At 38.6% G+C, this 12,287-nt stretch overlaps 1 protein-coding gene across 3 annotated transcripts in view; it reads left to right on the top strand.

The window, feature by feature from the left end:
- Positions 1-12,287, top strand: part of SLMAP (sarcolemma associated protein) — a 183,965-nt gene that overhangs the window by 93,973 nt on the left and 77,705 nt on the right. For all 3 annotated transcript variants that reach the window (XM_006892206.1, XM_006892207.1, XM_006892205.1), the window contains exon 3: positions 11,843-11,915. In XM_006892206.1, coding sequence (XP_006892268.1) covers positions 11,843-11,915 — 73 coding nt within the window. The remainder of the gene's footprint in view (positions 1-11,842; positions 11,916-12,287) is intronic.

Genomic DNA, 12,287 nt, shown 5'->3' with positions numbered 1-12,287 from the left:
ATGATCTTGTAACTTCCACCAAATATGCAGAAGATGTGCTTTTGGACACCAGGGGGATGGGGCAACTAGCTACTAATGCAGATAAAATACATAGCACCCTTATAGGGATCAGAACACCACCACCTCAAACTCGGTGCTTTCAAGTCAGAACAGAGTCTTAGCTGACCCTGTAGAACTGTAAATCACATGGAAAGAGATTGCTTATATTTCTCCTGAGGAGCTCCTGGTGGATTTGAACTGACAGAGAGGTGCCCCTTTTGGGTTAACAGTGCATCCAGCTGTAGTGATAGGGTTGGTCAAGAGTCAAACACAGGGAACTTGACTACCACCAAGAACAAGAAACAGAAGCAGGTACATCCTTTGGACACTGGACTTTTTAAGTCCTCCTGTAGCAAGGAGGCAGGGCACTGTAGCACCAGACATACATTGGAGGTGATGAGAGATGATGTGATTTATCCAAGAATATGAGTGGCAAAGAGGCATAGAGAGAGCCATAGTAAAGAAAAATGTGCCTGAGAAAACCTAACATAATCACATTTATTTGTTAGGAAATTATGTTGTGGTGGTTGTTATGTGCCGTTGAGTCACTTTTGAGTCATAGCAACCCTGTGTACAACAGCCCTGAATTCTGCTCTATCCTGTGCCAACTTTACTGTCTCTGACACACCTACCCTCATTACCCCAGTCACTGAATCCATCTCGTTGATGGTCTCCCTCTCTTTCTCTGTCCCTCCACCCTGCAAAAAGAATATTTTAAAAGGATATAAAAAAATTCACATTTTACTGGAGAAGAAAAAAAAAAAAAAAAAGAGCAGCAAGACCAAAGCCACTAAACATATTGATGTATCTTAACATTATTTCATATCATGTGTCCTCTATTCCAAGCTCATAAAAATAAATTTGTTTTGACTATCCATGTATTTTGGCTCCAAGGAGAAAATTCCATTTCAGGCTTGTAAAAATAATATGTCCCGTACATGTAAACCACCACTGGTGGTATAGCTTGTAAGGAGTTACACTGTTAACCCAAAGGGTGTTCCTCTGGTGGTTCACGTCTTTTAGTGTCTCCAAGGGAGAAAGATGGACTTTTTTCTCGTGTGCAGTTTTACATCTTTGGAAACTCAGTGGAGGATCAGTGATGAGTCGATTCAGACTAAATGCCAGTGAAAGAAAGATGATGAACATGTAGGCTGGCATGCTAATAGAATTTAAAAAAAATAAAAGATGGACAAATGGAAGAAGCAAAGCCACATGTCAAGTCCTTGGTGCTAATAACCTACTACTTATTTCTCTCTTTCCAAACCTACAAACTGATCAGTCAGAGCTTGAGTTTTCTAGGCCACATGCCATTACAATAACTGACCATAAGAAAGCATAGTGTCATCACTTACTGTAATTCTTGTCAGTTATTTATCAGGATGCAGATGTTGAAGAAACAAAGACCTTCCTCTAGGGTTAATGAGAGAAAATGCTCTTATTTAGAGCTGGCCTGGATCTCTCATGGCCTAGTGATGATGCACTGTCAACCAGAAGGCACATAGTTAAAATCCACCAGTTTCTCTGTGAGAGAAAGTTTACAGCCTCTGAAAACAAGCTAGAGGGCTGATTTTGATCTATTCTGACTTAGTCTGTATAACAACAGCAATAATTCATCAACTCATATCCGCTTTACCTTAGTTAAGCACCTATTAACAAAGGGCTTAGTATGAGTAGTTCTGTGGTATCCTCCTGTTTTGTGCTTTAACGTCACGTGCTTTAACGTCACAAAATTACCTAATTCCTTCAGTAAAACAAACAGATCCAAATTCTGGCCTCTGAGTACTTGCTTAATCTGTTTGATCTATCTAGAAACCTTGTTTTATTCTTTCATGTTGAACTCAGTGCCTCTTTCATACCACGATTGCCCCCTGCACTCATTCCATTTTGGAAAAGTTTGTTGGTTCCCTCACATTATGCAAGAATAAGTCTGTGGATCTTGTTTGTTCATTGTAGCATACCCTACACTTGAGTTATAATGTACTGGTTGAGTAAATTTTAAAATGTCCCGTAAATTTTCACCCACCATTTAAAAAAAGTTATTTTCATTTCCTTTTATCAATCAGGATTTTGGCAAGCTTTCCAGAGACTTACTAATGTAAGGATACAAAATCTAAAACTTTTTTTGTTTCTCACCGCTTGCTTTATTCTAGTGTGCTTTTTAACATGTCTAAACTTCTGTTACCTCATCTTAAAAAAAATGGGAATAAAAAAAAAATGGGAAATCATTGCACTATCTACCTCAAAGGTTTGTGAGAACATTGAAAGAAGAGTGCTTAACTCAGGGCCATGTACTCTTATTACTTAAACTGTGTAAGCAGTTTATACCAGTTTGATTTGGGAATTCACAAAGCTCATTCAGCACAGACTCTGCCATATTCAGTGATTTGGTTCGGGGAACTTCCTAGGGCCATGGGGCCATGGCAGTCAGATTTTGCTTATTTCAAAGTAAATTCTTCACCTAGACTGCACCGGTATTACTTGCAGAGCTTTGTACAACTACAGATAGATGCTTAGTGCCAACCCTAAAGTGCTGAGAAGGCCAAGTACTAGACATTAGGTTTAGACATATACCCAGTTGTGTGTTTTTTTTAATTCTTGGTGGAGATTTTGTTGTATAACTGCTTTCAAGAAATCTCAAATTCTTTTTAAAAAATTTTTTATTTAAATAAAATTTTTATTTTATAATGATTTACTAACAAAACATTGCTTTTAATACTAGATCTTTCCCATTTCCTTTGCCCACCCCTCCTTCTACACATTAAATTGAGTGACACTATGATTAACACCCCTATCTGCTCCCCCCACCCATCCTCACTCAAATCTAATTCTTGGCAGCAAGTCTTCCTACTTGTTCTTTCTGCTTAGGATCCGTTCTTCTTGTACCTGCATATTCAGCTGCTTGTTGTTTGTTTCCTCCTGAATGCCCTGTATGCCCTGCTGCTGCCTTGAAATGACTCCATGTAAATCTTCATCTCCCCTTCAAACTAGAGAATCCTGTTGCCTTCCCGGATTTTGTTACTCCCTCATTTTCTCAGACTCGTAACTTGGAATCTTGACTTCCTGTCCAGACCCTGTCTCTTCTTTACCTCTAGCAGCAATGCCCCATTGTCTATTTGTCTCCCTTTCTTGCTAATTCCAGCTTTTTTCTTGCTGTACTTGAATGTTATAGTAGCTTTTCATCGCTGGCTCCCATACTCTGCATAACCAAGGTCTCTGGAAGATTCTTCTTTACACCTTTACTCATCTCATTCTCCGATTTTTAAAACCTTGAGTAGCTGTGCCGTACTGCAGAATAACATTTGAAAGGCTTATCAAATCCTCAGAAATGTCGGTTCTATTCAATATTTTTATTTTATTTCCCATTACTCTCCTTAATATACAGTAAGTTACTAAATTAGACTAATTAGAAGTAATATGGTATAGAAATGAAGCCAAATGCATGTCCACTGCCTCGATTCCAACCCGTATTGATCCTCCGTGGGGTTTCCAAGGTTGTAAATCTTCACAGGAGGAAACGTTGATCTTTCTCCCATCAAGGGCTTGGTAGAGCCAACCTGCTCAGTTAGCAGTTGCTGACTGAACACTGCTTTACTGTTGTTCAGTGCTGTGGAATCAGCTGTGACTCACACTGGCCGTACAAACAAGTGGAAATCTTGGGCCCTCCTCACAATCTCCACCACGCTCAAGCTCGCGGTTGGAGTCACTGTGCGGGTCCATCTTGCACTAACCTTTCTAAGCATGGTGTCTTTTTCCAAAGACTGGCTTCTCCTGACATCATCCCCACAGTATGTCCCTAGGGCTTCTTAATATGGTATATAGAAGCAGATTTTTTTAAAAATAATTCTAATTTTCAAGAGTTATTTTAGTCTCCTTAAACTTCTCTGTAAACTAGGACATATAAGAGTATTTACATGGTTTCTTGTGTGTAATTAACATGAAGAGCATATAATAGTATGGAAGATGACCCCGAGATAACTTGGAAAGGTAAATCCTTTTAGTTCTGAGACCTCTGCGGCTCCTCTAGCTCCCCTTCATACATGCATAGTCTCACTTTTACCAGGTACATTGTCATTTCTTTGCTAATGTGGTACATTCTCCCTTTCTTCCATTTTCAGCTTTTGAAATCCTCTTCTTCCCTTTCCCCTCACTCCTCATGAAACCCCTCACCCTTGTCTTCAGCTGCTTTTGTGTTGGGCAACCCTCTGTACAGTACATGTGGACCATTTCTTCCTGATCGGTCCTAGTCTGGAAGTTCTGGTGAAACCTTTTGAGCATCTTGGCAATACACCGACAGCAGATGCTTGCCTGGCCTTGCTCATTCCTAATTCCCATACCATTTTGTACCTCATGCAGCATTTCTAGTTTTTAGCCCTATGCTGTTTAGGTTAGGCATTTCTGCTTCCTTCTCTCTCAATTGAAATCTCTCAAGGACAGATACAGTGTAATATGGTGCATTACTTGCTGTGGTTTTTCTCACCATTGTCTTTGTTGCTCTCACCACTTGGCTGGTTAGGACTATGCCAGTGTGAGTTGTTATGGGACATCCAGAAGATTCTGGATTGCTTGTTAATAATCAGCTGTGATGGTAAATGGCATCTTTTGCATTGGACTATGCAAATAAGATGTGCATAGTGGGGATTGGTGTTTTGGGCGATCCCTCTGGGCTTAAATTGAGCTGACCCAGAGGTGGAAAATGAGGGTTTCTCACCATCACGAAAGAAGAATCAGGGAGTGCAGCATACCTTTTGGACCTGTGCTCTTTGTACAAATGAGAGAACTGTCACACTGAAAAGACAGAAGCGAAATGATGAGATGGCAGTGGTGGTGGTGACAGAGGACCAGAGACTAGTGTGAGAAAGAACAGGTTGATGCTATGTCACGGAATGAAAAAGCTGAATCCTGATTGGTGGAGTAAGTGCTTCAAGGCATTTGCCAGGAGACGGGGTCAGTGATCCATGGAACTAGAGCCACCCACCTTCAAGCCTTGATCCATCAAAAGAGTAGGGGTGACACATAATTGACTGAGCTAAAACGGCTTTGTAATACATGGTGAAGCAAGGGTCAGAGAGAGGCTTGCCTGTGGGCTTATCCAAGAAGAACACTGTAATTTGAGTATTTCTGGTCTTGCTACTTGCCCAGTAAACTCCATAATCATGAATATTGCCTGTCCCTTGTGGCCATTGCAACAGATTATTGAATCCAGTAGAGAACGGTATTGGAGATGTGTGTTTTAACTCATAGAAGTCAGCTTTGTTGATTCTTTTGACTAGAGATCTTCCCTTTTATGAAGTTCATGGAGGACAGACTCTGCCACCTCAGTGTCTACCACACTGTTTTTTACAACTGTCACTGATCTTAATCAGTATAATTTTCCCTATCATTCTCTGAATACTGCTTTGTTACATCAGCTACTTGGTAAATATTTATTGAGGAAACAGGTAAGCCCAGGGAGCCACCATTACTCATAGTTGAGCTGCAGGTGCAAAATAAGGCCATGAAATAAAGTAGTGAACCTTTATGCCTATAGAAAAGGATTCCTCACCATATAGATAGAAACAGGGCTGTTGGAGAAATGGTTGATTGTAAACCTAGGGCGGAAAATGTACAGATTGAAAGATTTTGTCATACCAGAAAGCAGTGCCACTATATAAAACTCCTACAGGCCTGTCAACAGGACTTGGAAATTAACATGTAGAACTGATCAAACATGAGACAGTTTGAACATTCAATAATGATAACTGCAGTGCATGGAGTATGTTGGAGTTTGTAAGTTACAATGAAACTAAAAAGAAAAAGATTTAGTCACCTTTAGAATGATTTAAAAGACCAATTTATCCTTCTGAAAACAGATAAATGGGAAAAAACCCCACCCATCTTTCTTGTACAGTTATAACTTAGAGTAAATAAGTCTTTGAAGACCGAAAGTATTTTGTTTTTAAATAACGAATTCCAGCTGACAATGAAGACAAAGTAAGAGGATGTCACTTCCAAATAATTCAGAGTGTCTTTTCAGCTAGTATTATGTTCCTTACTTTTCTGACTTAGTGAAGAGTGTGGGGCACTTAATTAGATTTATGAAGCCAGAAATTTAAAATGGGAAGTTGTTGAAACTACTTTACCTTTGAATAGAGTCAGAAGACATAAGCAAATCATTTCCCAGTCTGGAAATTTCAGTACCTTTCATTCTAAGTCTTGTTTTTTCTTTTGTTTTGTTTTTTTAAACTTGATTCCATTTTTTAAAAAAAAAAAAAATTAGTGTGTGTGTGTGTGTGTATGGTCACATACTGGTACAGGAGGAGATTGCCCCTCCTTCTCCAGCAGAGATTTTGGTGGATTCAAACCACATACCTCTGTGATTGCAGTGCAGTTTCTTGCCACTAGGCCACCAGAGCTCCCTTAAACTTGGACTTTTATATGGTACTTTTTGATGGAGCCAGTCATTTCAAGACCACTATAAAAAAAAAAAAAGACCACTATATTTTAACTACTTGTAAATATACAGAAGTATTGACCTTTCTCAAGGTTAGGACTCTTTTGTTAAGACCTAACTCAAGGTTGTATTTTGACTCTTTGTTTTCATTTTCTGCAGTTGCAGTTTGAACTTCTGTATGAACACTTGGTGGTCTTTCTCCAATCAGCCCTAAGCCTTGTGTTGGCTGATGATACTGAGTTTTTCCATTGTGTATTTCTATAGATGTAGTTAATTTAATTCCTGTATATTCAATTCTGCTTGGTACTGGGCTTTAAAAACTGTAACCAACACATGTTGGCCTTTTAAAAATAAAGTTTAATTGGTGAGATACATCCTGGAAATTATAAATATTCAAAGTGTGGTGTGCTTAATGTTAGAAGAAACAGATATACAGTGCTTTAGGGATTCGTGAATCAAATATGAACTTTGGTGAAAAAAGTAGAACGTCTGAACCTAAGAGATAAGCATTTGTGGGCTCTATAAGAGAAATGTGGGGTCAGGATTGGTGGAAGAGCTATCAACAATCTGCGTTATGCAGATGACACAACCCTGCTTGCTGAAATTGAGGAGGACCTGAAGTTCATGCTGCAGAGGGTCAAGGACTGCAGCCTTCAATATGGATTGAGGCTCAGTGTCAAGAAGACAAAGATTCTCACCACTGGAAAAATTGGCAGCATCAGGATGGATGGTGAAGAGATTGAGATTGTTCACAGCTTTAGTTTGCATGGCTCCATAGTCAACACTTGGCACCAGTAGGCAGGAAATTAAAAGACGTATTGTGATGGGAAAGTCTGGTGTTAAGGGATTCTCCAAAGTACTGAAGAGCAGTGGTGTCTCTCTGGAGACTAAGGTACATCTCATACAGGCCATGGTCTTTGCTATCACTTGTTATGCATCAGAGAGTTGGGCAATGACTAAGGGGGATAGAAGGAGAATTGATACCTTTGAGCTGTGGTGTTGGAGAAGAGTATTGAGGGTACCATGGACTGCTAGGAAAACAAACAGATTTATCCTGGAGAGGGTTAAACCAGGTGGCTCCATGGAGGCAAGGATTCTGAGGCTTCGTCTAACATACTTTGGACATGTTATAAGGAGGGACCGGTCCTTGGAGAAGGACATCCTGCTTGGTAGGGTGGAGGGACAGCGCAGGAGGGGAAGGCCGTCTATGAGGTGGACTGATTCAGTGACTGGGGTAATTGGGTTGGGAGTGTCAGAGACAGTGCGATTGGCACAGGACAGAGCAGAGTTTGGGGCTGTTGTAGATAGGGTCGCTATGAATCGCAAGCAACTTGATGGCACATAACAACAACATAAGAATAAAGATTATCATTAACAGAAGTCACCACTTGTGTAAAAGGAATGAGATTGTGTTTGAAGTCGAGCATGTAGCTTGATTTTTGCATAGAACCTCTATGATAGCAGAAAAGCAGGAGGTCAGAATGCAGGGAAGGAAACCAGTGATGCATTTCATGATTGCTTTTATTAGGCAGAGTTTAAAATATATACTGCACTAACAGGAAATCAAAAGACGAATTGCACTGGGAAAAAAGGATAACAGAAGACGCATTGATGCCTTTGAGTTGTGGTGCTGGAGAAGTGTCTTGAACATACCATGGACCACCAACAAAACAAGTAGATCTGTCTTTGAGAAGGTGAAGAAACAAAGATTTTTTTTAAAAAAATTAATTTTAATGAAAGTTTACAGATGGATTTCCATTCATTCATTGTTGTACTTTTCTCCCTGCCCACCCTGCCCCCCAACTGGTTTTTCTCTTTGAAAAGTAAAGGTTCTTTCATTGTTATTCAAGCCCTCCCCTCAAATCCACTCTGCTCTTCTGCCTTTATTCTGGACTCCTGTCATGAAAATGATATTTAATCACATATCCCTTTTAAACAGTTCTCTCCCTCATCTGTTTCAATGCAGTATATCTTACTTATCCACTATTTCTCAGTGTTCCCCCAAACTTTCAGTCCTCTTTTATAATAGTGGCATTATGCAGTATTTGTCCTTTTGTGACTGAGGTATTTCACTCAGCATAATGTTCTACATGGTCATCCGTTTTGTATAATATTTCATGAGTTCCTTGTTTTTCAGTGCAGCATAGTATTCCATTGTATAACAGAGCTGCTCTATCCATTCATTTGTCGATGGGCATTTGGGTTGTTTCCAACTCTTTGTTATTGTGAACAAAGCCTTAATAAACATGGGTTTGCATGTATCTGCTTGTGTGGCAGTTCTGTTTTCTTTAGGGTATATTTCCAGTAGTGAAATTGCTGGGTCAAATGGTATTTCTATTTGCAACTTATTGAGAAAGCGCCATACAGACTTGCATAGTGGTTGCACCATTTTACACTCCCACCAACAGTGAATAAGGTTTCCAGTTTTCTCCACAACCTCACCAGCATTTGTTGTTTGCTGTTCTGTTAAATTTTATTATTCTTACTGGGGTGAGGTGATATCTCATAGTTGTTTTGATTTGCATCTCTTTTAGAGCTAGGGATTTTGAACATTTCTTGTGTTTGTTTGCCATCTGAATATCTTCTTTGGTGAAGAAGTGTCTGTTCATATCCTGTGCCCATTTTACAGTTTGGTTGTTTACCTTTATTTTGTTGTGGTGCTTGAGTATTTTATAAATTCTGGATATAAATCCCTTATCTGACATGTCATTATCAAATATTTTTTTCCAGTCTGTGGCTTCCCTTTTTACCCTGTTGGAGAAGTTTTTGGATACGCGTAGGCAAGGATTTTAAAGCTTTTTTTTAAGCTATGTTTTAAAAGCTTTAAATTTTAAAAGCTTTTAAAATTTTAAACTTTTTTTAAAATTTTAGGGGAGCTCTGGTGGCCTAGAGGCAAGAAACTGCACTGCAGTCCCAGAGATATGTGGTTTGAATCCACCAGATGCTCTGCTGGAGAAGGAGGCGCCAGCTCCTCCTGTACCAGCCAGATCCAATTTGACGGTACACACACAGAGAAAATAATAATTTTTTTTTTAATTTTAAAAGCTTTTTAAAAGATTTTAAAGCTTTGGGCATGTGGTATGAAGGGACTGGTCCTTGGAGAAGGACATCATGTTTGGAAGGGTGATAGGATAGGCCAGGAGAGGAAGAACCCAGATGAGATGGATTGATACAGTAACTGGGGCAATGAGGATAGGTGTGTCAAGAGTCAGTGCTAGTAGCTTAGAATAGAGCAGGCTTCAGAGCTGTTGTACTTAGGAGTAGCAGGGTCTTGATGGCACATAGCAATAGCAACAATAGATGAAATTTTGATATATTAGTGAAAATTAATATGAGAGAACTAGGTTGAATTAATTATATAAATGTACATTGCTAGATGACAGGATAATCATAATACTTTATTATTTTAATAATTCATGGGTGTGTTAATTTAATAGATTTAATAGATACCCATACAGACACATAAGCTCTTTTTATTGAAATGTAATTGATTTATAATACTAACTTGACATATAATTCATTGATTTTTGACAGTTGTATACTGTCGCATACCATCTATTCCATTTTGTAACACATACATCCACTGCCATTGAGTTTATTTGAATTTACACCAGCCCTTTAAGATCTAGTAAACTGTCCCAAAGGCTTTCTAAGACTGTAAATCGTTACAGAAACAGACCGCCATATTTTTTTCTAATGCAGTAGTTTGTTGGTTTGAATTGACAACCCTTTGGTTAGAAGCTGAATACTTAAAACACTGTGTTACCGGGTCTTCTATGGGATATTATGTCTCTTAAAAGTTTCTGAAGGAAAAGGGAAAGTAAGGAGCAAAGATAAAATGTTTTCTGTACAGTGACTAGTGTGACGTTACATATTAATGTTATTTAAAGGTAAGTGGTAGAGAAATAACTATTAACAAAACAAATTTAAAAGCTGGACTGAGAATCTTACACACTTAATAGCAGAGAACTATCCACTTAATAGAGAACTTTATACACTTAATAGAGAGAGTTATTTTCACTTGGCTGAGGACTTAGTTTTCTCATCCATAAATGGAGATTGAACAACACATTCCAAACTGGATTGCAAAATTTTAGAGTTGTTTCATGAGGCATGAGAAAGGAGTTATGTTTTAGGGACAAGAAAATAAAGATAAAATTTTAAATTGGGGGATAAGAATTTGCAGCTAGGGGAAAATGTTCATTCCCCCTTTGCAAATGTATTTTTATATTTATTTCACTGATCTTTTACTGAAATAGACTTGGAGGGTAGCACACTTTTAAAAAGTTACTTTCAGCTTTTCGTTCCTTTGGCACCACCATGGCAGTCAGCAAGAACAAGCGTCTTACAAAATGTGGCAAAAAAGGAGCCAAGAAGAAAGTGGTTGATCCATTTTCTAAGAAAGATTGGTATGATGTAAAGGCGCCACCAATGTTCAATATAAGAAATATTGGGAAGACATTAGTCACAAGGACTCAAGGAACCAAAATTGCATCCGATGAACTCAAGGGTCGTGTTTTTGAAGTGAGCCTTGCTGATTTGCAAAATGACAAAGTTGCATTTAAAAAATTCAAGCTCTAATTACTGAGGATGTTCAAGGCAAAAACAGCCTCACCAACTTCCGTGGCATGGATCTTACCAGGGACAAAATGTGCTCCATGGTCAAAAAATGGCAGACCATGATTGAAGCACGTGTTGATGTCAAAACCACCGATGGTTATTTACTCCGTCTATTTTGTGTTGGTTTTAAAAAAAAAAAAAAACAACAATCAGATTCGGAAGACATCTTATGCTCAGCACCAACAGGTCCGCCAAATCCGGAAGAAAATGATGGAAATCATGACCCGAGAGGTGCAGACAAATGACTTGAAAGAGGTGGTCAATAAATTGATTCCAGACAGCATTGGAAAAGACATAGAAAAGGCTTGCCAGTCTATTTATCCTCTCCATGATGTATTTGTTAGGAAGTAAAAATGCTCACGAAGCCCAAGTTTGAATTGGGCAAACTCATGGAGCTTCATGGTGAAGGTGGTAGCTCTGGAAAAGCTACTGGAGATGAGACAGGTGCAAAAGTTGAACGAGCTGTTGGCTATGAGCCACCAGTTCAAGAATCCGTTTAAAATTCAGCCTTTTAATAATTACAAATAAAAATTATTATTTGTGGGGGGGAAAAAAGTTACTTCCATATTCTGCTTTGCCGTCAAGGTTCAGTCTGGACATAACCAAGTTTCTCTTGGGGAATGACTATTGTCTTTAAATCACCAGATTTATTTTCTTTACAAGTGACCACTTAAGAATATACTTTTAGATGTGTTAAGTATGCATTTACAGTTCTTCAAACAATTGTTTTCATCCATTTGTTTGTTTCTACAGTTACCCATGGGTGTATTGTTTCCACAATAAAACTTTTTCTACCTGATGGTATGGAAGCCCGACTCCGCTCAGAGTGAGTATAATTTAGTGCTGTGATAATTTTGGATTAATTACCTTAGTTAATACTATCTAGCTGTTGGTGTACAGTTAATACATCAGGATTATTTATTTTAATAATGTTGAAATATTTTAAATTAAGCTTTTTGTAATGCACTCTAACTCATTTTCATGTTGTTTGCAGTTCTAGTTAATATTACAGTGAGTGTGTAAGGGTTATGAGGACATCAAAGGATTGAACATTGTTTCATTCTCTTGTACCTGTGGTCACTGTGAGCTTAAAATGATTCAGGAGCACTAGTGGTTATAAGGTGGCAGAGATTGTTTCCACATTTCTGTGTACATTTTATATTTTGGTGTCTCTCTCTCTCTCTCTCTCTCTCTCTCT

The sequence above is a fragment of the Elephantulus edwardii genome, unplaced genomic scaffold, assembly GCF_000299155.1.
Source record: "Elephantulus edwardii isolate Elephantulus edwardi_28Jun2011 unplaced genomic scaffold, EleEdw1.0 scaffold00113, whole genome shotgun sequence".
NCBI lineage: Eukaryota > Metazoa > Chordata > Mammalia > Macroscelidea > Macroscelididae > Elephantulus > Elephantulus edwardii.
Note: the sequence above shows the minus strand (reverse complement) of the source record. Positions and strands in the feature narration are given on the sequence as shown.